Source organism: Plectrocnemia conspersa, unplaced genomic scaffold (genome assembly GCF_051122295.1).
Source record: "Plectrocnemia conspersa isolate PC_06_02 unplaced genomic scaffold, ASM5112229v1 ptg000012l, whole genome shotgun sequence".
NCBI classification, from domain to species: domain Eukaryota; kingdom Metazoa; phylum Arthropoda; class Insecta; order Trichoptera; family Polycentropodidae; genus Plectrocnemia; species Plectrocnemia conspersa.
Genome location: NW_028277176.1, coordinates 19,013,724 through 19,040,495, shown reverse-complemented (window position 1 = coordinate 19,040,495; position 26,772 = coordinate 19,013,724). Strand labels below are relative to the sequence as shown.

Below are 26,772 nucleotides of genomic sequence, written 5' to 3'. Positions count from 1 at the left end.
AAATAAAACAAAGCATATATAACATTTATATTATAGTTCTCCGTCCATCTTTCTTAAAATCTTCTAAAACGTTAAAAATATGTTTTCTGTTCATAGCTTATAATTAAAGGAGAGGTGTGGATTCTTAACCATTGATGGTGATGGTTTCTAATAACTAATTTTACACCCTCTTATTAAATTAATTTCTATAGCTATTGAATTAAATCATGAGCAAGTTCTTACATTGTTTATAGTTTCAAGTATAAATATTTGTATGCATAAATATTATACGAAAACTTTTTTATGATTGATTTAGTTTTAGCTTAGTCAACAAATAGTAGAAAGCCTTCGATATTTTTTTATTTTCTGTGGAGTATTATATGTTTATTATATGTTTTTTACTTAATATTATATTACTTTCCAAACTATTTGTTATTTTTATAAAATTCGTCAAGGTCGTATACCGCATCCCAACTCCCGTATTTTATTGTACTAATTGCCACATTTCATATATTATTTTTTTAAATACGCTATTTCAAATACATTGAGTGAATACACACTGTATACTGATTATTTTGAATCTTAATATAAAATTGGCACGTGTATAGTACGTAACTCGTAAACCCTTTGGTAATTCGCTTATACACCTACATTATATTCAAATGGATCTGACCCGTACAACAATGCTTTGTGTGTTTATGTGTAGCTCTCAGTTTAAAATTTCATTCGGGCGTCTCGCATGTCTCCCGGGAAGTGTTTCCCATATCTTCCTGTCTCTCGTTTCTTCCCCGTCGAGAAAAATAAAGCGGGCTTAAACCCGAAACGACGAAGCACAGCAATGGAGATTAAAAGTAATAATCTGCCTTAATGCCGGAGTAATAGCCGACGCGGTCTTCCTCGGCAGATAAGTTCACCGTTAAAATTCACAAAGCTGCACTGTTGCAGATTAAACTGTTCCGCGCCACAATTTCAACCGTTAAACCCTAACAACGCCACTAATCCGCCCCCGGGCCCGTGTCAATTGTTCCAATTAATTTTTCGCCATCGCCTATCTTTGTTAGATTCACAAAAACTCAATTTCATTTTACAGAAAACATATTCCTGTACAAGTCACTAATAAAACTGTAGCTATCATTATCAAAGCATATTGAAAGCCCTACTTACCTCATATATTCACACGATTCGCACCAGTAACCTTTATTAATTTGGAACAGCAACTATTAGATAAAAACAGACTGAATCTCTTTCTATTTACTTGTAAATTAGTATATGTAACATATCTCATGTCTATTGATATATATGACCCAAGATAGGCAATTGATTATTTTTACTAATTTTAAATGAACTTTACAATACTATTTAGCCTCTTTATAAATACATTTCCACTGTGGGATTCAGATGAGTACTCACTAGTTTGACCCAAAATAAGATATAAGGATTATGTTAATTAGATTAATTAGTTATGAAGAATCAAAAATACTGTAAAAAACTGCGTTTTTGACTTACCGATTTTTCTGTTTTCTGAACGAATTTTGCCTCTGGATATAAAATATCGAAGACACTTTTATCCAGAATCTTGAAAATGCTAAAAGCCTTGACCAATTACGTTTTTGCTAATAGCTTTCAGGAAAGACTGCCTATAACAATTTTAGTGTTTTAGAGCATATTTTCAATGAAAACATAACGACTTTTCGTATCTGAGTGCTAAAGACATCTAGTGTTTTATAAAATTATTTTGACTCGTTCCACCATTGTACCATTAAACTACAATGGTTATACAATTTTGGGAATGTATCTCATGCCTTTGAACCTTAAAGAACTTTATATGTCCTGAAGGCGTCATGGTGATGGTTGATATCTCAAAGGCTGCTTGATCTGACTTTATTTTTGCGTCTTTGTCTTAACAGTATGACTTGTGTCGGATGTGCGTATTCAAATCACGTCGGCGATTTGCCACTGTCCTCACCTTCGTATCCAGGGACGTCATTTGAGGGAGGGGGTCAGGTAGGGGCATTTTTACCCTCTTTGAATTTGGCCAAAAAAATGCATGTCATTTAATGAAATACTATGAATTTGAATTAAATCGAAATAATAAAAAAACGACCACTGACTGAATACAAGTATATACATATTCATTTACACACTTATCATGTATTATACAATTTTTTCAGTGAATATGTATTTTTTGGTGAAGTTATATTTTCACTAGTGAAGTCCAATTACATTTTCACCAGTAGATATAAATTTTTACTAATTGATGAGCAATAGTGAAATTACTATATGCTGCTCAAAAATGTCTATGAAATTTAATTTGACAGTTGCGAAACGTATATTTTATGTTCAAACCCAAACCCTGACCTTCACGAAATAATCAAATCCAATGTAATCTAATGAAAGTTCTAAAACCAACTGGTTTTAAAACTCGGATTAAGTCAAGTCCAAAATACAAACTAAGCTAACTCAACTCTCAGGGGGAAAAAGCGGAAAAAAAGTACAAACAGACTTTGCATCTCGCTTATTGCTCCATAGTTTGTCTATACTTCGATAAAACACTATGTTTTAAATATATGATAGCAAACCTTACTGATATTACTACGTACTTATGATATGAGAGTATTTTTTTGAATATATTTAAACTGAATTTTCAATAGGAAGGCGTAAAAACAATATTATCACTTCTCGTAATATTGTTATAAAAAGTTTTAATATGAACGCTAGATAACAGCGACGGCACGATTTTATTGCTTTTGTCGTAGATTATATATAGGGACTCTCTTGAGTTTCGCCATAAAAATGCATATCATTTAATTGAATACCATAAATCTTATTGAAATCGAAATAATAATAACTTTTGTCAACCTTTAGAAAAAGCTGAAATTACGTCCCTGTGAGTATCAGGGGTGTTCAGGATTTATTAGCGTGAATTCTTCTTCTCATATTTGTAAAATTTGTTGAAGGCTTTTCGGCCGTTTTTAGGCCTGCCTACTTTATCCTTTTATTGAAGGATCAATTGCTTAACCCAATAAGTATTTTTTTAACCATTATACTATTGGTCGTTATCTTATGTTTATGCAACATTGAGTTATCTTAGTTAAAGGTAACTTTATGCAAAAGACATTTTTTTTTTAAATAAAAATAGTTTTATAAATTTTTTACAAAAAAATATTAAAAAATCCTAAAATAGGGATGTTGAAAAATTGTTTAAAATACAGGAAACTACTATAGTATATAAATAGAAACTTTTATTAGACATATTAAAAGCTTTGAACGTTTATTTTTATAGACAAAAATGTTACAAGCAATAGTAACGTTTCTATAAATTGACTTTAAGCTATGGCCATCTAATTGCGATAATATTAATAGCTTTACACTCGTTTCGAAAACTTTAAAAAAATATTTTCAACTTGTACAAAATCAACTCAATATATTTTTGTAGTATAAAAATAACATTTTAAAGCTTTAAACAAGTATATTTTTATATACATATATATATATTGTTTTATAGCTTCGTGTGTAACCTCAATATGTCACTCGAAAAACCAATTCTAAACACATTTTCATATAAAAATTAATCAATATTTTTTCATTCGATGTGAAAGAACGTTTTCTAATAATTTTCATGAAAATCAGGCATGAGATGAAATTCTCCCCTACCCCATCGCGACTTTTCATTCGGTGGAACTTCAATTTCATGCGACCGGAATCTGAGTCGTGCTTGACGATTTTTTTTTACAACTTTGTCGATGATCCTGCGTGGAATTTGATAAAGGGCAACAAAAGGACGCGAGTTTTGAGGGAAAGGCAAGATATCAATCTGGACACGGACGACGGTGTTTGTGGTATTCGGCCGATAAAAACATACCGACGTACAAAAAAAATACATAAGGGAAACGGTGGTCACTTATAAAACGATCTAAAAAAAGTCACTTTTTTCTCTTGAGAGAAATAATAAAGGGGTAGACCCAGATTGTAATTTCGGATTAAGGAGAAAAGAAGCCGCCGATGGTTCGAAATTTACGAGTTTCAATTACTCTCTCGAGATCGGACTTTAATTGCGCAATTGATTTAAGTGAGCTTCTCCTTTTTTCGATGTCGGACGACTCGTTTTGAAGAATTACAATCACTCCTCTATAACACAGTATATATTTTAAAAACTGAATGACACCAATACACTAGAGTAATAGGATAAAGATACATACCTTTAATCGCCATTTTAGATACTTATAGATGTTAACTTAATTAAAAATACTTTGATATTTGACAACCGATTAGAAGAGGTTTCGCCTGAATTAAAAATGCGATTCCCGGAGAGTTTTCGTCTAGCGCCTGTCGATCTGTTTGAAGGCTTCCTTTTACAGGTGAGCGACCAGATCTTATGGGTCTTTGATCTCTACGCCTTTCTTTCCGACATCAAAGAAATTCATAATTGCAATTTTAATTATAAGACCATTAATATAAATGGCTCTTTTAGAAAAGAAATTGCGAATTATTAACATCCATGCAGGCTTTTGCAATTTGACTAGGGGTAAGCGTCTGCAGCCAGCCATTGCCCGGGGGCTCCAAAGTTTCCCGGGAACAAGATCGAAACTGAGGTGGATTCGGTTATTCGCAAGCGCGGCACGGGGGCGGCAGGAAATAATTAGAGGGTCATTATTTATGTGGGAGACCGTTGAGGTCTTCGGGACCCATTCATCGCCCATGCCACAATGGAGATGCTCAAGTATGCACCCAAGCTAGGCATGAATTATGCATGTTGCACATCAGACACCGAGTCTCTCTATCTGATATAATAAATGACTTATTTCTTTAATAATACGCATATTTAATACCTTGCCACGATAATTTGGACTTGGGGTGTAACGTTACGGAAAATTATAATAATATAACGCCTCCAGAACAGTCGAGTTTATCAGTCCACAGAATATAATACTTTGCGCTTCTGGGAACGTTCCATTAAATTAGCGTTTCAACGGAAATTTTGTATTGAATAAATTTCGTTTGAATGCGTCTTTGTCTCTGTAATATTAAATAATAATAAATTTATGAAAAAAAATATGTAAAAGGCAAAGCTCTTTATTTGAGCTTTTTCTGTTGTTAAATAATAATAAAAAATATTAATATTTCAGATTCTGATTAGAATTCATTCACCACATAAAAATAACTTCGTTTGAATACATATTTGCCTTTGTATAAATAATATTATAAAAAAATATGTAAAAGTCGCTTCTCTACCTTAATTTAAATATGTTTCAATAAAATTTCAAGTTGCGGGCAAATTTCCAACAAATATCAGTTTTCTTTCAATTTTTTCGTATTACTTACTAATATTATTATTTTGACCAAAAATAAAGCATCCAAGCCATATTTTTATATCGAAAATAAAACTCACCTACATCATAATGGATTATTGTATTTCTGTAATTTATATACATGTACCTAATAAATTTATTATGGTCAGCCAAATAAACCGGTTTATATCGAGAGCTTTTAATACGTTTTATTTATTACACGTCAGTCTGTTGCTTTTGTGCGCCATTAGCGACATAATTCGCGTCGATAGTAAATTTATTAATCAAAACCGAATAGCCAATATCAATTGAAGGCTGTAGAGAGAATACGTAAATGAAATTTATACTATTTTAATTTTAGCAATTATATTAATTTTAAATGCAATATGTATAAAAAATGTTAGGATGGATCTGATTAATTATTTGCATGTTAGGATTTGATTTTTTTGTGGTAAATGCATTCTTTCTATTAAGTATCGATCTGAGGGCCGCAATGGCGACAAGCCCTTATGGGCGAAGTCTTAAAATGTGTTTTTTCTTAAGTTGTAAACCCAGGTGTTCAACGCTAGATACTGCCCTATTTATTTTAGATAGGCAATATCAAAGTTTGTCTACGTTTCATCAATATACTTGACTATGTTTCATTTTGGATAACTTTAATTTTCCACCTCTCAAAATATTTACTTGAGTTTTCAAAAGATTTTCAAAAATCTAAGCTTAAACATATTCTATGTGAAATAGATCACTATTATTGTATAAGACACTTGTTCTTCTCTTGTGCTTTTTAATTATATTTATTTTTCTATAATATAAATTTAATTTAATCGAAATATATGAAGGCTACTGCGAAAACAATGAGACGAGCGAGGAGCGATTATTCGGAGGTTTAGAGGGTTCTCCGGAGGTTGCACATTTCAAGCTTTAATTATTCATCAGGCAGTTTGAGCCGAATTCCCAAACTCGAAACGCGCAATAAAACGCGCGCATTAATTTAAAACATTATTATTATTATGTCAAAGCTAAAAAGGAAAGCAGGGTCGGCTCGGGCGATTGCGTTTCTGCAAGGAGGAAAAACGGAGCTAAGGAAAAAATAAAACAGCCGTGATAAAAGTAGTTAAAAAGTTTTTCGGGGTCGGAATTTAATTATTTCCTCCTTGAGCGTGCGGTAAGTTGGAAATATGTCGAGTGTTGGATTATAGGGGTGGAATTTTAATGTGGTACGTGGTGCTTCTTTTTTCTTCTTCCACGAACAACTTTCTTTTTATTCTCTCGCTCTGCGGAGCGGCGCCAATCTTACACTCTGGGACACGACGTTATGAGAGCAGCGTTGAAATTATTATGTTTTGGTTAATAAATTGCATAAATATAGCGATGATTCAAAAAAATTTTTAATACTTTCTGATCCATTAATCTTTATTTATAATCATTAAACCACCGTGAACACTCGTGGGAAAAAGAGTTTTTTGTCATAAATTTACTCACTATCCTTATGATCATAAATTTGTGTGATTTTAAGTTTTATAAATATTATCTTTAAAGCATTTATAATTATGGGACGACTTAATGCTAATATTTTTTTTTAATTGAATTAAAACAATGCATAAAAATAAATGTTATAATCTTACAGAAATTTCTGATTATTTTTTACTAAAAATTGTGCCTATACTTACAAAACTTTTTACATTTGTATATGTGGTTGGAAATAAGGTGTATTTTAATATGTATATTGTTAATTTTTCTTTATTCTAATTGTATTGAATAAAAATTATTTGTCTGGATTTTTTTACAAATTAAATATTTTATTACAGTTTTAGCGACTATTTTCAGTCAATAATTTAATTTTAGTTAATTTATTAAATCTTAAATTATTGATTTATTGCTACAAAAAAACTTTATTGTAATATAGCGATGCCGCTAAGATGCATATATTTAGATAAGAAAAGTTAATAACAAAAAAACGGACGTGACGCAACCGATGGCATTTAAAATGAATATGTATGTATGTATATAATTCATGAAACTTTTCGATCGTATTAATAGCTAAGAGATATTTTATTTTCCATTCAATAAACAGCTACCGAACAGCGGGTGCTCGTGTAGATCTTCACGCATTATTATTTATTTATTTTCCTTTGAACCCGATTGCTACACGTAACTTAATACGCTCTGTAGCGTTCGGTTAAAATTTAACCGTTAATTTTCCTGCGTACGATAATAACGTCACTAATCTACCTCTTGTCGTAGATTAAACGGCCGTTAAAATGACAATTTATAATTCTCCAAGTCTGTATTGTTTATTTTCATTGTTTCAGAGCAAGGCTTAACTGATGATTAGCGTTTGCGTCGTTGAGCAACCATGACGTATACAGATTGTAAGATGACTAGAAGAAAACCATTCACGAGTCGGGTGAGTAAAGTACCTCTTTGGAATGTATTATCTATTTCTATATAAGTCTCTCAAATACAGCTTTCTCCTTGTTTCTGTATAAAGGGTTGAAGCTTTAGCCTCAAATTAATTGATCATCTCAAATAAACGAATTAAAAATCCTTTCTCGGTCGTTTCCAAATTCAACAAATTGAAACGTTATAGTCACAGTTAAACTGATTGCGATTGTCCACTTTGGGATTCGACTCGTATCCCTCATTTAGGACAGGCAAATATATTTACTGACCCGGTTCAGTGATTGACCACTAGTTAACAAATCGATTGTACTACTTCGCTAAACCATGCAACGTGTACTAACACTCACACACGCGCGCATAATCCAATTGTGCAACCTACAAAGCGAGAATGCATACAAACAAGGGGGTTAATTTTAACCGGACCATATAAATAACTGATATTTCCGATGCGGTTTGTCAATCCTACAGTTGACAGTGTTGATTCGTAAACCCGACGCGATTAAGTACACCGTCGATTCGGTGAAAATGTCTAAAGCGCTTTTTAATATGCTATAATTGGATATGGAAGTTGTTGAGCTATTTACGGTTGTATCGTTCCAACATACAACGTAATAAAAATACAATTAAATAAATAAATCAATTGCAAAATCAACTTTTAAATAGATTTCACTCTATAATATAAAGAATTGCTCTATAATTGCGCACTGATTAATTAACGTTAATTATAAAATATCAAAACAATAGATTGATGTTAGATTGCAGTGAATTTAACTATAATATATATTTCTGTAAAATTAATTAACATTATTTTAAATGAAATTCGTATTATATATTTATATTATAAACTTATTTTTTATATTTATATTAAAAATATTGATTGCAGACCAGTGGTATAAGACTATTGACCTAAAAAACCTTGGTTTGACTCCTATATGGACCTTTGTGTATTTAAATTTATATTGTATCTGGGAGCTTGGAATTAGTGGTTAATATATAATTATAATCGCTCATCATAGATTAGTTTAACATAGATTTTCCAAATCTCAATGATGAATATCGTGATGATTAAATAAAGTCGAGCTAGGTCATACATGTTAGGTATCTAAAATTCTAAAATAATTACCTACTTCGGCTCATAGATAATATATTACATGTATATATTTAAAAAAATATCAGAGTGTCAGTTTATAAAATGTCGTGACGGAGTAGCGTTAAAATTGTTGTGCTGTAATATTTTAGCGTTAAAATCTTATTGCTGAAATATTTTGCCTTCTTATAAACTGTATTAATTAGTTAACTAGATACAGACAAGTTATTGATTCTCAGTAAGTTTCTCTTAACTGGCAAAATTTGCTACTAACTAAGAAACTGTTTCATGGGACAAAAGTTTGCTTATCACGGTGAGGTTAAAGTTTGCAACAAACATATCTCATCTCTCAACATGTCATATCTAAATTGAGTGCAAAGCTCTTTACTACATGACCTGCCTTATAAAATTCAAGCAGTAAAATAACTCGCTTCTACTGTTTAAATCAGACTACTCCTAAACAAGAAGGATCATGCTACATTAAATCCAGTTGTCAAATTGCCGATAATACAATCTATAAAAACAATAAATTGATAAGAGTTTAAATACTTTCTAATGTATAAGTTTTTATTTTTCATATTTAACATAAAACTGTAATAAAATGTAACCGTAGAATGAGTAATTTTATACTCATGCGGAATTACGTTAATAAATAAATAAAATAAAAAAATAAAAAAAATAAAATATAATTCAGCTGGTGCTGTAGTTGATTTTTCATTATTTATTTGCTTCTTCTTTAGATATTCAATCTAAAAATTCAGATCGAATACCTAAATTTACTGCTAATAATTCACATTCGTTGAATATATTTTTTAAACGTTAAAAAACAATAATTTGCGAACAAGTTTTAACACAAACGGAGCCGCATCAAAAAACTACAATCTGTCCCTTTGCATTTTAATGTTTATTGTGAAAGTACTACTAGAAAGTCTATGCTTTTGAATGCAATTTTCCGCTCCTTTTATTTCTTGTATGTATAAAAATGGCTGAAGGAACTTACACTTGAAATATATAAGTACATACATCTCAAGCAACTGTAGTTTAGTTTTGATTAATTATTTAAGGTCGATTTTTACTTTTTTTATAAATATATTCTTGCGGTGATTTTTTCCAGTTGGGCTCCGGGAATTTGTCCCCTCTCTCGGTAGGCCCGGATATACGTAAATTAAGTTTTATTGATAAAAATGTTCTTGTTGAGCTAATACTATTTTTTGTAAATGGTTATTGTATAATATATGTTAACAAGGCTATTTAATTTTTATTAATAATTGTTAAAAAAAAAACATAAAGCAATTTTACATGTTAGTAAAAGTATATATACTGTCTCTATCTATTTGTTACATTGTGTTCTACATAATATTATATATAGCTTATGCAAATGTATGTGAAAAAAATGTAAATTAAAATTTTATTGAATTTAAAATAATTCCCACTCATAAGATATTTTTCTTCTTATAAATTTCCGCATTTCCCCTCAATTTCACATCCGTGCAGTTGAACCCAATGCGCAAGATTAAAGTCTAATAAAAAGACAATGCCTTCCCCCTCACATGTGAGAGCAAAAAAATATATTATATCGGCGCACAAAAAGAGAAGCTGGCGGCGCGATTCTGTTTAAAAATGTAAGACGTGATGACACGTACATATATTACGGAGCCGCTTTTCGATCGCGGTCCCACATTATTAAACATCTGGTGTGCGGCGTTCAACGCCTGAATAACAAAAGTTGACGATCCCTGAACTGGTGCGTGGGACACGGCCGAGTAGGCGACTCCGGCCTAAACATAATACTTCATCAAACCATCTTCCCAGCCGACTGCCATAAATGGAATAATGTCGTTATGAGAGCTATATCTGATGTGTGAACGCTATGTACATGTTAGTAATAATTTTTATGTAAAAAAATAATTAAGACGTAATGGATATATTTTTTATCCAATAATTGTTTCTAAAATATTTCTATTGGATTTTTTATCGATCAAATCAATTCCAATTCTAGATACTTATTCATTCCAATGGCTTGAAAATGCGAATTGGAATAAACAAAACCGTTTGAAGCGAAAAGGATCGTTCTTTCATATTGCATAGTTTTGATGAATTAAAAATCTTCAGTAGCATAATAGGACCTTATGGGCTAAATAGTGTTTTATTAATTCATATAAATTCAGAACTGAACTGAATTACTATTTGTTTTTTATCTTATCAATTGAGTAAAATGAACATTCCTTCTTGAATCGAGAATTAATTTTATCGATTTTTACTTTGATTGACACAAATATTACTCGTTTTTAGCGATTCGTTATAATTACGAGAGATATTTAGAAAATTATCAAAACAAAGCGATACTGCAGTTTTTACAACGATACGCGTGACTTGCGTTTTTCTCATGATTTTTTACTTAATTTTTTAAGAAAAGTGCTAAATCGAAAATTATATTTTTTTTTAAATATTCATGAAGCCTTTTTTTATTAAAAATTAAATTTGTACGATTAGTTTTATATTGTTTATAACCGCGGCATTTTTTACACCGCTGCATAAGAATGGCAGAGTCTATACCAGATGTCTGAAAATATGCATATTTTTTTGGAAGTTTTTAATATAGATAGCTTGGTAGTATTTAAATGGCAAAAAATTGTTTACGATTTTCCTATCAACTCTACTTAAATCATCTTAGAACTACATTAGATAAGAAACATACATAATCAAGCAGGTTGCAAAAATGCATAGGTGCTATCCAGAGAAATAAATCATAAAATTTGCCTGTCGCCGAACATAAATCCCTTATTTTAATAATTCAAAGAGGTTTTTTTATCTTTATTTAGTTCGAAATATGAAACATGTAAAGTAACAATTTTCACTACGATTTGGGTATAAATAAGGAAGTCCGAAATTCTTTTGTGACTCGACGCTCTGTAATCAATCAAAGTAGATCGATCAGTTCTGATCCATTATAACAAATCATCATCTTATTGAAGTTTGTTTTCTTCAACGATCATTCATTCTCTGTTGATCAATAATAAAAATATACGTATACATAATAATATACTGTACAATTATAATGACATACTAGATCAAATAATACATTGTTTTATTAAAGCACTATTGACCTAAAAATTAGCAACAGATTATTTTGTAAAAGCAGAATTTTTAGTGGGATCATGGAAAAAAAATAAAAACATACTTTAGATTATTATTATAATATTTCTGTCATATGAATATATAACTGCAATAAATACGTCTATGTAAATACTCCTTTCGATAGCTTTTCAATGTCACATTTCTCGTCATATAATCTATGCTAATGGAGCGGCCCACGCAGTCTTGGCACACGTCTAATAAAGACTTGTGTAGAGAGAGGAAAAGAGAGAGATATACAAATCCCGGACAACATTTGCGTTTCAAATCACAAATTCACGGGGGTCCTCATTAGACCGAATATTTATGTGGTTGATACCGCCTGCCGAATACGAAAGCCTACCTCCCACTGGCACTATCAATCAGCGTATCAGGAATTTGCGACGGTTCAAATTCGCGCACGTGTCGGGTAAACAAAAGATTCGCATTAGGTATTCATCACTTGTGGGCCATGTCACATTTCCGGAAGAATTCTCGCCCGCCGCAAACGCTGGGATGATATGATTCCCGAGACGGGTGTAGACACCCCAAGGGTGGCCTCTAAAATATTGAACTTATGCTTCATTTGCTGGCGATCGATTCTGAAATGTGAAATGTGTCTCTGAAATGCTACCAAGACGTAGATCGTAAATCATAGGATATTACCTTTTCAAATACATACATATATAGTTTCGGAAGTACGTAAATAAATATGTTCATATAATACAATTTTACCCAATAAAAATGAACTTAAAAGTTGATTGTAATATTAGATTGTAATAGTTAAAGAACTCAAGGCTCTATTATACAACTTAAAAATTGATTCGATTCAAAATTACTTGAAGAACTTGTCAGCCTCAAAAAACAACCACTACACGCTGTGGAAAGTATATAGTCGTTGAATATTAGCTTCTGAAATTCAACTAAAAGTTATTTTGTACTAGCCTAAAAAATAAAATACCTAAATTTAGGAACATAAACAAAGGCGACAACGCGCAACCGCTTGTTGTGATCTTTTATATAATGGAGCACCCAACCCTTTCTGACATTTACTTATTTAAAACATCCTTATTTTTTTAAATATAAAATGACTACGCTATAGTTAGTAGAACACTATTATAAAAAATTGTATAATATATATATATTTGATTATTTAATTTCCACATATCATATAGACTGGACTATATATTATATAAAAATATATAACTTACCTAAGTTTAAAAATATGTATACTTTAATGAATATATATATATAAATTTGCAAAGTTTGTTTATGTATAATATTTGTATTGAAATAGTATACATATAATAACATTACAACTCCGATTGAAATCCCTTTGATTTTTTTGCTTATTATCTTGTGCCGTAAGAACTCGATAAAATTCTTTATGGATTGTGGTTGAAATATTATAGGATAAGAATATTGATAAAATTTTACAAATACTCCTGTATTGAAATATCTTTTTATAAATATATTACGCGCGTCCCTTAACATGCTTATATCAAGTAAAACAGTCGTCCTTTGATCTTTAAAACATCCCTTATATATTAAGCGCATGTTTAGATCGCTTTTCTCGGCATTTCTGTTTATTTATAGCGGCATCAACGAGTTTATTCGCAAGGAAATATTATTTATGCCTATACTTCAGATATTTATAGCTAAAGACACTTTTGGACAACCTGTATATTGCGTGCATTGTACGTAGTTAGTTTAACCAAACAAATTGCCAACGGTGGAATGAGTTATTACGGTTACAGTTATCTGATGAAACAAATTGCATCGGGCCATTAATTAAATGGCCAAACGAGAATCCGCGCATCGCATAATTCAAAGAGACAGATAAATATTACTCGATATTTGAAGCGGATAACAATACCACTAAAATTTATATAGCGTGTACAAGTGGGCCATAATTTTACACGATTGTATAAATTGATAATATGATGTGCTATTGATTATTGTCATCGTGTTGCTTCAGGCTGAAAAATCTATTAAGTTACTTTTGTATTTGTAAATATGTCACGGAACGTTTTTCACCTAAATTTTCCCGAAAAAATCATGCTGAACCCTCGTCAACCGGTACAGAAGTTTAATAAACTACCCTATACACATAAATTTGTGTTCTCGTTCATATATTTACATATACACGCACTTTATAGCTCAGTACTATTTTGTCTCGCACAAATGGTATTTCATTCCGTTCAAACTAAAAATACTTCTTCGTAAAATTGCGCAAAATTTGCAAGTGGGCTCCCGCTTTCTATCCCTAAATAGAATAGTTATATATATACATATACATACATAAGTCCGGCGTGAAATGTAAGAAAAGAAATCGAGGTATACTCTAAAGAAACTTATGCATATATTTCACAACCATATTCTATAACGCTTGATCATAGTATTTGCTGGAATTTATTAATTGGTAACATTGTTACATATAATTTATGATGAAAGAAACATTCATTTCTTAAATTAATTCCAATACTTGTAACGTATCTATTATCATGGCCTAGGATAAATGGGTTTTTAAGTTTGATGAATTAACACATTTTAGCTTTTAAATGTACTCAACGCTCATTACCTTCCCAAACAACCGCTTACCATTGCTTAGTTTTAAAACATCTAATTTTTCAGCAGCACAATCCATTAATTTGTGTTGTGGTAATCTACTTGAATATTAAAAATGCGGTAAATTGACTAAATAATAGTCACTGCATAATAATATTTATAAACTTAAATCTTAATTAACTGTTTTAATTTCCTTCATGGCGATATTAAGAAACCGGTTATGAAAAATGTTTTTACATTAATTAACCTTTTTTATTATCACGCATAAATTTAATAGCACTTATATAGAACTACCAGTTCCTATCCAAATTCTACATTTAAAATATAAAACATAAATTGTTGGCAAAGATAAGCAAATTTAAGTAAAAAAAAAAATAACAAAAATAAAATTTGTCACTTCCTCTATTGCCTAGCATTTGCCATTGGCGTCACTTCACAAATCACTTATTTTATTTATTTTGTAATAGCTCTGTAAGGGTTTTTTTACGACCTGCATCATTAGTCACAATTTATATGTCACCATAACGAACACTTGAATAACGAAAAGAGAGAAGAGAGATCTCTCACACTAAAATTTAGGCCACACGTGAGTGGAAATCACGTCATATAGACACCTTCCAAGAGCCGCATTCTTGATACAGCACTATTTTTGCTAGTGTTATCATCTTTTCTGTCGTTTGGCTGCAAAGTCACACTCTTATAGCCTTAAAAATCGAAAGCTCTATGGTTTTTATGTAATAATAATTTATTTTCTTTGTAGCTTGCCGCTTGCTTGTAATGTTAGATACTGTCTAATGGCCGCAATAGCGGTAAGCACTGATAAAATGTTCTGTACAATGTCTAAACTCACTGCTATTATGTAGCTCTCCTAAAGTAGATAACAGTCAAAATAGCAGTTGAGAGCGAGCGGGCCGATGTTTTGATTTTTCGAAGAATAATGGCATCTCTCCGAATATACTGCGTACACCCTTCGGAGGGCCAGGGCCCCGGGAATGTTTTATTCCCGGCACGTGTCCCTCTCGGTCTGTCGCACTCACAATGCCTCGCTCTCTCCTAGCTGCTGTACTTAGACGGCGATAAATCAAACACACTCCCGGCCGTAAATTTCAGCACACGTTTCACTCTTAACACGTTCGCGGCCATCCCCCACGGACCCTCGCATTCTATTACCCGGGGCACGGGGGCACTCGTAAAATGTCGATCGGAAATTATTGAGATACCCGGCCGCTGAATTTCGCACTGGGAATACCGTCGGCCGTAATTAAAAGTAAAACACCCGGAAACTGACCCCGGAATGACGAAGCGCTATTTGAAACTATTGCATTTTTTTATCTGACATGCTAACTATGTATTTTAATACGGGAGCATATTTTATATAACGGTATTCTCATATTTTGAGAATACAGTACTGAAATACCGGTATTATGTTTTGATTAGTTTATTTTTTCTTAACAGATGGACTAATATCGTGATGAATAATTAAAATTGAATAAACTCATGCCAAATTCTATAATAAATAGACAAAAATATATAAAATGCGACGTTACTTTTTAAGGGCTTGTATAATACTAGTATGATCATTTATCACTAGGCTTCATTCAGTATTTGGATATAATTAGATTTAATTTTTACTCCATGTTATGCAGTTACCTTTGATAGTTTTTAAAGCTCTATATCTCATGATGGAAATGGCGTTTTATCTTAAAAAAATCATGATATAATAAGCAGTGAAAATTTAATGACGCTAGAGCTCACTGTACGAGAGTTGATAATAATCTTATTCGAGCTTTTAATCAAATACAATCGGCTGGAAACCTAGTAAAAATATTTAATTCAATTTTTTGTCACAAACAAAGTCTAACTTAAATTATATTTTGCATTCCACCGATTTATTTTAAAAAATCTGATATAAGTTATAACATAATCAAATCAGTACATAATTTATATGTATAATAAAAGTGCAAAACTTTTCTCTATAATATAAAATATTTTTTATGCAAATATGGAACATGGACGTGTGTAATATTTATATTATATATTATATGTATTTACATTTCATTATAATATTTTAATATTAAAATTTAAATTTTAAATAATAATTTAATAAATTTATTTTTAACCAAGCAATTCGATGAAATCTCATATTTTATTATGTACCACAATTATTATTACATTGGATCTCACGACTAATAAACATAAACGCTTTATTATAACGTTGTCTCGATGAAACGACCGAGGAACATCCCTAGTCACAATTGTGGTTGTAAAGCATGATAAATAATTAATATGACTGACAATTGAGACGTCGGCGCTCGAGCCAGACATTCCACCAGAATGAGTCACAGTAAAAGCAGTTAACTGGCAAGTTTATAAATTTACCGGTGAAGCTGTCGAGATAAATGAGTATATTTCAACTTAAAAATATAAATAATTAGCTCCTGCATTCGAAACATTTATTTTAGATATGTAGTTACAATATAGAAAGATTTTTGTGTTCGTATATATGATATTTTTATTTGACAATATGTCTGCCCTTCGTCTTAAACTAGGTATATTTATATATTTTATACAAGCTTTGAACAATATCAAAATGAAATTATGTCCGTGTCACCTGCTCCACTCGTAGAGTATAAAACGCACACAAATATTAAAACTTTTTACATTATAAAACGGCAAAGCGAACGTCCATCGGGACGAGATGATCTCTTTACGAGCGCGAGATAACGCAGCATCCCGGGACGAGCTCTCTCTCCTTATCTCGGCACCGTGCGGTGGACGTTGCTACAAAGTCATAAATTCCCTTTCATTGACCACTAAAATTATTTTTATTGCTACGTGGTAATATGTGCGAGCTCCTTAATGGATTTATATCTCTCGTCGAGAACGTTTAACACGTGTATTACGAGCTTCTGGGAGGCTCTAAAAAGTTTGCCGTAATAGTAACGTCATTTAGGTACATCAATTTATTTATTTTTATATGTACATAAAATATTTATAATGAAAAATAATACAGGTACTCCTCATTTAACGGATTTAAGGTCGATAAGTGAGGAGCTTTATCAGTTTTTGTTTATTCTGAACGGAGAACGATATGTTTGAACAGTGATATGTACAAGCAGTTGCGTGTGAGACATCTACATGCGTATAATAATAAAAAAATAATGTATAATATCTATCATTATGAAATGTTGTGGATTTAAAGCAGATGAAAGTCACAATTACTATTATAGAAAAAAATAGTGACTTTATAAAATAATTAGAGATAGATTAAATTGGAAAAAGCGCGCTTTAGCCGCCAAAAAAGAGACCTATAGCGAATATTATATTACGTTTCATTAAAAACTCTTTCTCAAGCTAAAAGTAATTATGTTGAATTTAAAAATAAAATACTTATTTATACGTATGTCTCTACTTCACAAATATTTCCCGTACATTAGAAGTGTAGTGATTTAATTCCCAGAATGACCAAAACAAAATACCTGCAGATTTTTATTTATTTTAATGAACGAATTGTTTTAGTTTAAAAAAAGCGAACAAATTTACCTAAATAAACTGCTTTTAATTTAGCTATTTACTTTTGGAATGAATTATTAATTGCTAAAGCAGCCGAAATATAAATAACTCATTATATTAACTGAACGTCAAAAATAATTTTGACAATATAATAATTGTATTTTAATTGAAATTGCTTAATTTAAATATTTTTTGTTATTTTAATAAGAGCTTTTCATTATAAACATTAATTAAATTACACATAATACATTGTTTTCCCTTATTATTAATATTTAATTAAATATTATATAATATAATTGTGGTTTAACACAATTTCTATTATATCTACAAAACAATAATAACCCAGAATTTATATATCTATGTAAATTAAATTGAATCGTGGTTTCAATAAAACAATGCAGATAATGCAATTTACTTTTATTTTATAATAATATATATTATAGTTTAATATCTATTGAATTTAATTTATTGATTTTCCGTTAAATATTTCACCAAGATATATACAATAAAAATCAAATACCTTAAGATTGCGATAGATTTACTATTATATAATGAAATATTAAAAAATTAAAAAATACTTGTGTCCTACATAAAAGTTTTACAATATCAAAACACTTTTACATCTATACAATACCAATACAATTTTACGAATTAAATGAATCTTTGATTTACCTGTTAAAATCATTTTTGTACATAAATGTACTTAAATATGCGACATTAAAATAGCCAAGACTGTATTCAAATGCCATTTAAACAAATTTAATAAAAATGTAAAATAGACATACAAAAATACTCGATTAAATTAACTAAATCGCCATCGTTTAATCGTGTTTCTCGCACGTACCCAGTTAATCTAATTCCGTTACAAAATCGAGAAAACTCCGCTGATTCTCGCAAAGGCCAATTTGAGAGTAAATGGTTAAATCTGAATTTTTAATCCCGACAACGGTCTCACCGATTCGTTTATCGTTATTCATATTTATGTCCTCCCCGCGAAGATTGTCTGTAATAGTAATCGTTCTTTTTATCCTACAAGATGACTAAAGTATAAATGGAAATAACTTTTGGCATTAATATATAATTAAGAAGAAAAATAAGAAGCTTTTTTAAGTAAAAACTTTTCCATTGAAGTTGTTTAAGGCACCCTCGTTAGATTGTTCAATGAGAAATAGATAGCAACACTTCTTGACAGGATCATTTAATTTATCATTGAAGTGTCATCTTCAGATCTTATATAATGTAACAAAAGTAAACTTATATCACCACATATTATACATCTACATATATAACTTAAAATTTCAATTATTCGCTTATAAATATTATTATATTATATTATAATAAAAATAAAAAAGCAACACTCGTTAGCCTTAATTTAATGCATTAAAATGCATAAAGCGAAATATAATAAAGAACAGATATAAGCAGCGTTTTTTATTATCTAACTAACGACGCCATTAGTACACATTCTTTCTGTTAAAAATAGCCATCGCTTCTTTCACCGCACTACTGCTTAAGTTGTCCAATGACAATGCTAACAAACATTCACGGAATGTCACACATACGAGTATTTTAAACGTGAAATCAATTACGGTGAAAGATATAACTTTTTTAACAACAAAAAAATGTTTTGGTAATATTGAAAAGCTAGCGATTCTTCGATGTAATAATATAATAAAGAGGTTGAGTTGAGTTAAACGGTACTATGGCTTACTCGGAGATAAAGGCATATCGGGTAAACAAACACCCTTGGTACTATGATAAGTTGTCAGCACTCAACTTTTTATTAGACTTTTTGTGTGGCAAACATAAATAAGGGATGAGGGCGCCGGGAGGGCGAATCGTGCCACTTTATGATCGACCCATTGACAACGGATTACAATGGCCTACAATTTTCTTTTAAAAATCACGTAAAAGCGCCTAAGTTCACTTAATGTAATGGTTATGTGTAATCTAGTGAATTTATTTAATATATACTGATATAAAAAGTTGACATAAAAGAGCGTGCTGATTTAATTTTGTTTTTTTTTAATATGGTCTGCTTCGTTTTTACGCCTCATCAAAATTAAATTTAAAAAATCATGAAAATGCAGAGTATCGGAGAGCCGGTGCAAAATTTTAATTTAGACACAGACAAAGGCGATGGCTCTCCACGTTCAGCGATAGTGTTTATTTTGACAATGGCTTTTGTCGAGTGCCTCTCTAAGGGTAGACCGATGTTTATTTTGCGTTTCCTGAGACTCTTGTGGTGCAATTTCTATCGGCCCTTGCATTCGGCACGAGGGTCGGAATATTCAACGTTTCGATTCGAATGCGATTTTCAGTCAGTTTTTTTTTATTTCGTCCAGACTCTCGTCTGTCTATCCTCGAAATAATTACTTAATGAAATTTGTTCTGCCTGCTCGACTCTGCTGAAACGTCGTGCTCGAGAGGGTAAATATAAAACATTTTATTTCAAAACGTTTGTATATTACGGGATGGATATTTTAGCACAAATATGTATCATATTTAAAAACTCTTGTTCAAATTCAGAATGATACCAGACGCTTCTTATATTGTATTAACTTATATTTGTATAAATTAAATTATTTTTATTTAAGAATAATTCATATAAATCAGTAAAAAAATCTCAGAAACGTAAAAATACTAATATTTATTTTTACATAAATACAAAAAGCAATAAAAAATAATATAATAAATATTTCGTACCAGCTCTAGCCGTAAACATTGAATATATTATTGTTAATGAAAGGATATTTAACTTCTTTATTATTTTCGAAGAATTACAATTTTTAAAACGACTAATTTTAAATAAGTTATCGAATCGATATCGTTATTAATCATATCGAAAAAAATCCGAGATATTTACTGTTTAGTACCGAGATCTATATTTTTTTGTTAGGGCTCATTGGCGAAACAGGTTGATTATTTCTTCTATGTGTTCAAAATAAACTTTAGAATGACCTCTAAATCAATTGTGCAGGTGGTTAAAATCCGAAAAAAATGTTATAAAAAAAGAATTTCACTATTGTGTTTAAAACAAGAGTTTCTACAAAATCTTGTGCCACAATATTTTGTATTAGCTTTTACTTTTGCGACACGCTTTCGAGTTCATTAATGCTTTAAATATTATGGGTAATATATTAAGGGAAACTGTGTAAATTTAAAATTGTGTATTTAAAAATGTAACATAATAAAGTTATCTTTAATATACAATAAAAATATATGTAAAAATGACAATATCAACAGATCAAACAGTAATTTGATACAGTTCTAAGAAAATATTAAAGAGCTATTATTTATCCAGATTTTTCAATATACCTACTTTAATGTTTAAAGCTATTTTTTAAAAATGCAATCTCTTAAATCTTTATTAAATTAATATAGTGTAAAATAGATAAAACATTCCGCCGTCATAATTTTTTTAATGTTAAATTACCATTACAACCCTTTTTGATTTCATTTGGATGCTCAACGCTTCTAAATTATTAACCTTTAATTTAAACTTCGGCGAAATTTTGCAAAACTTAATTTGATTTGATTTTAAACTGACAAACAAATAAGGGTCAAAAGTGTAATAAAATTAATGTCAAAAAATTAATTTGCAGCTATATTTAAATACGCATAATTTTTTTTAGCCCTAATTTAAATTCAGAGAATCGCTTAAATATTATATTAGATAATATTACATTTATTTTTAGAGCGTTTGGTTACTATATATATATATATAATTTTTGTATTTGTATTATGATTCTTACCCTTTTCGAGCTTAAAGCTTCCGCATAGCCAATCCCTGTTTGCCGTTTATGGTTATTCTTTGTCAGATTTTGACACACTTCTTTGTTTCACGCAACCATTCCTGTTAGAACTCTTAATATAGAATTTACAGAAAATGAGGGTCAGGATTTTCAGTCTCCGTTTTGTCGAGAGTAAACCATGGGAGGCCTAGCTGGAAACGTGCTTATCCAGATCCTCTGGCAATTCATTCCGCGTTGTTCTTGTCCCGGATTAATGTGTAATAATGATATGCTATATTATATCCTCGTGTATATTATTGTATTATATATTCATGGAAATTATGCCTTGTTTAACTTATTCGCGCTAAACCATCCCAGAAGCTCGGCTAACTTTTGCACATTTGTATTAATTAGCGAGATATTTTATTATATTTAGGGAGAATTTTCACTGTCATTCTTTCAAATCCTTGTTCTTGTTTGAGTTGAAGGGCGATCGAGTGGAGTAACGAACAACTTTTCGTCGATTTTTACAAGTTTGAGTCAATTAGTTCACTTGCGAAAGTTGCTCGCGAAAGCTCGCCATGGACGTGAAGCGTTTTACGTTAGTTTTGCTGAAACTTTCCACGTATAGTCTATTATAGTTTTATTATTTATTTAACAATAAAGTATGTGTAATTTATATAAGTACGTAATATTAAACTTTATAAATTTATATTATAATATATAAAAACTATTTTCAACATTCCTATAAATATCTTCTAGCGCTATAATTATTTATATATTTTTAAGATAATAATAATGGATGAATAAAATAAATATTAACTCTGGTTATATATAACTGTGCTTATTGAATTTAGTTTACCCAATACTTTATTTAACAAATCATCATATAAATAATTTTATCTATAGAACTTTATACTTTCATTCACAAGTAATGAACGCCTTTTTTATTTATTTCAGAAGCATCACTCTAATGAAAGCAGCTCGGATAGCTTTCAGGCGAATTCAGCCTCAGCAGCAGACATGGTAATTATATGCTGTTATTTTAAATATTATTTTCTCTCCATTCATTCTCGCGTTATTCACCCGCGAAAAGTCTGGTGCATCGGCAACAGTTGTTCAAAGGGATGGATAATTTAAGCTTTCGCCAAACTGAGAGGCACTTTGGCTGCAGTTTGGGCCTGTTTTTACCCGGTGGCAAAAAGGCTTCGAAAAGCTGCCCATCCGCTGCGCCAGACGGTCAATCGTCCGCTCGAAAGCTCTTTCGGAGAGCTTTCGTATCTATTCGCAATTATCCGAGAGGTGCATTAGTATGCAAACAGCCGAGCTGTGTGCCTACCAAAGGAAGTGGCCACATATGATACTATGAATTGATTCCGATGGGGTTGAGATGTGTATATACTATAAAGGAATACTTAATGCACTGCGAGTATGTCCATAAGCTAAATAAATATTAATAATTTTTATTATTTAATTTTAAAAATCAAACAATTTCAGTTAGTGTTATGCTTTAATGCCCTTCTAGAAATAAATATGTTTCTCATTTATTTTTATCTGTCATTACTTTTTGACTTATGTATTTATTTTAATGGTAAAGACAAGATAAATTAATAATTAAAGCCGTTTGAAGTAAAAATTGCATAGTTTTACTGTATTAAAATTCCATAGCAGAGTAATAGAGCTACCAATCCCAGTAATATTTTTAATAACTAAAATAACTGTGTCTTTAATTTCTAAATTTATATTTGTTATAGGTACATACTTATATTTATGTGTTTGGAAATAAGGTTACTGGTCTAATACAATATTACATTAATTAAATATTTTTTTAATTATATACAATCTCGTTATTATTTGTAAAAATAATCATTGACCAATAATAATTTAAAGCAATTCTGTTTTAATGAAATTTTAATAGTGCAAAATCGCAATATTTTAGTAAAAAATATGTTATATATACATACATATGTATCTATGTATGTAGATATAATCATTAAAATGAATGTTGCTTTCAACTTACAGCTTGACTCGATGCATTCAATTTATATTCAATTAGCTTCCCCTGTGTTAATTTGCTATGCACTCTTCGGTCATTTGCGCAAAAGTATGTCGGCGAGTCCCCCTCTAAAATGACCACATCCACCACCAAAACCGCAATCGAAAGCTACAATTACCCTAGCGCGCACCCTAAGCCAACTTTTATATTGTGGTTTTATCTTAATTAGCGGTCAACCGTTGGGTGTTCTCGGACGGTGGTCCACAGAGAGCGGAAGCTTCGTCAAATCTAGGTTATTGCAATTTATTTCAATTTTTCAATGAAATATGACATAGAATTTTATAAACTTAAATGAAAATGTATTCCTAATATAATAACAAAGACGTATCTAGTTTTAATGTAGAACTTTAAAGCAACTATATTTTTTAATAATTATTGTTTTAAGCATATATTTTACAATTTCATTTAAGTGAACTAGAGTATTGCTTATATTACGCTTTCTTATAATATTTATATAAATAAGGAGCAGTGATATCTATTGATTTTATAAACCTAAAATGCATAGTGTATTTTTTTATGAAAATCACTGACGATGATAAACAAAATGTTTATTTTAAAACAATGGCGTTTATTCATTCTGTTCGATTTTACCTATAAAATCATCTGCATTTTATCGTTCGAATTTTCCGAATTCTCAAATTAAAAATTCGTATATACACGTACACAAAAACCGAAATTAATATTAAAAAATCGCACGACCAGAAAGAAATCTTCATCGCACTGAATAATATTTTCATAAAAATTCGCTTTGTTTTAAATTTCGCTTTGCGCTCCGTTTCGTTATGATTTTCTTTCATTCCGAATTAAACTCGTTTCTTCAAAGCCTTGATGAAACACAATGTATTTTTTTATATACATTTGTTTATATAGTATATTATGTTGATTATATTGTATGTTTCGATTCGTTAATCATATTCAATTAAATTCTCGTTTTGCCGCGCCGAAATAACATAAATATTTCACGTGAAATTTATCTGCGAAAATTGAACCGGCAAAGCAATATTTCAATTATATATATATGTATAAGAAATGCTCGATTTTCGCCATGGGTACACGGCGGGAATGCTGAGGGAATAAAACAGGAACAAAAAGAGGACAAAAAGTGCATCGAGTGGAATATAAAGTTTCCCGGCTGCGGAGTGCTGGAAGCTTTTATTCTAACGCCCGTATTATCTAGACGTCTCTGTGTTTATGTTTCCAGCACTTTCATGTACAGATGTATGTACCGTTCAATGTTACCATAAATATAATTAAGCCGATGGAGGATAAAGATGCGATATCTCATATATGATCATTCTATATACTTTTCCATTATAATTTTAATAATTAATAATATAAAAACGACCGGCTTGATCTAATTTTCGAGTCATTGGAAATTCTTGAAATAACGTCCGCCCTTTTTCGCGCCCTAATCCAATTTGCCGCCCTGAATTTTCGCATTTCGGAAGGTGCCCTTTCAAATGTTAATGTAATCAAAAACTTATTTTCTGTCGTAATGTACATTGTGCGGGTCCGACCTCGAGTGCGAGTCCCGAGAAGAGGACATTGTCTGCTCTCTACCAGATTTGCTTTCTCCTCGAGTGCCACAAATGGCCACTTATGCCACAAAGCGCCAACGTCAATTTACCTACAATATCTACAGCGAATTAAATTAATATTATTCTTATTAGATTCTCTAGATTTAATCGGCGTGTTAAAGCTTTCGACTTGCGCGTCCCTCGTCAAAGTGCTCGTCTGTCATTCTCGATCGGTACAGTTTCTAATGATACTTACCCGCAGCCTCTACAATCAGATATCGACCTTCGTCAAAGTCGTCGTTTGCTTGCCAATAGCTGATAATGAAAGTGAGAAGCCAATATTAGTTATTCCTTTTTCGTAAATCTAACAGATTTGAGGTCAAGCGACTCGTAGATAATTTAATTATATGTATTATATGTATTATACATTTACTATATAAAACACAGATATAAAATATACATTTTTAAACAGCTCTACTTAAAAATAGAAACGAAAATTGTAACATTGTTTATTATTAATGAAAATATTTTCCATTTTAATTCAACAAAATTGTTCAAGTAAATTAAAACTTGAATAAAATATACAATTTCCTAGTTTAAGAATAAAAATTTTTACATCAAAAATTGTTACATCAGAAAAACCTGAAATTACTTAAAAACCGTTTATTACATTTTTTAAAACAGCGTACATTTATTAACAATATGTTTTACTATGGTGTAATCCCAACCGCATTCCCCAATGCTCGTCAAACTTTGTGCTATATATGCTATAACTTTGTGTTATATATAATAAAAAAAACATTTATTTGCTTTAACACAGTCAGTTCGAGAGCTATCCATTTCATCATTATTCATAATTGAGAAAGATTGCAAGCTCTAAAGCACACGATTGATTGATAAATATAAAAAAATATATAGTAATGATTTTAATTTCTATAAATTTGTTAAAAATATAAACAGGAGTAATGATAAGTATATCGAACGTATATTCGTATGCTTTAAAACTAATGTTACCAATATTTAAATCATTACTATATTTTTTTATATTTATCAATCAATCGTGTGCTTTAGGGAGTAAACCCAGACTTGGCATCTCTTTTTCAATTTTAAATAATGATTAAATGGACAGCTATCGAACTGACTGTTTTAACGCAAATAGAGTATAGATAGCTTATTTAGCTTCGCATTATATATACATAGATTGAAAACTATAATATTCTTTAAAATTCATAGAATCAATGTATTATTATAAAAAATACTAGCAAGAGGCTTTTATTGTTGATTTATTTGCTTATAAATGAAAATCCCAAGGCAAAAATGATTGATCCAACTGCTTTATAGTGGAAATGAAGTTTTTTGAAATTCATAGAATCACACTAAAATAATAATCTTGGCACTTTTCAACTTCATATTTTGTAACTTTTAAATGTAATATTTTATTATATTTTTGATTTATATGATTATAAATGAAAATCCCAAGGCAAAAATAACTGTTTTATAGTGGAAAATTATG

At 30.5% G+C, this 26,772-nt stretch overlaps 1 protein-coding gene across 6 annotated transcripts in view; it reads left to right on the top strand.

Moving 5' to 3' along the window:
* LOC148228496 (uncharacterized) overlaps nt 1–26,772 on the top strand; it is a 215,339-nt gene that overhangs the window by 132,556 nt on the left and 56,011 nt on the right. For 4 of the 6 annotated variants that reach the window (XM_088199032.1, XM_088199033.1, XM_088199034.1 and 1 more), the window contains 2 exons: nt 7,580–7,674; nt 22,647–22,712. In XM_088199032.1, the coding sequence (XP_088055158.1) occupies nt 7,624–7,674; nt 22,647–22,712 (117 nt within the window). In that variant the 5' untranslated portion in view covers nt 7,580–7,623. The remainder of the gene's footprint in view (nt 1–7,579; nt 7,675–22,646; nt 22,713–26,772) is intronic. The other 2 variants (XM_088199036.1, XM_088199037.1) reach the window with 1 other exon arrangement.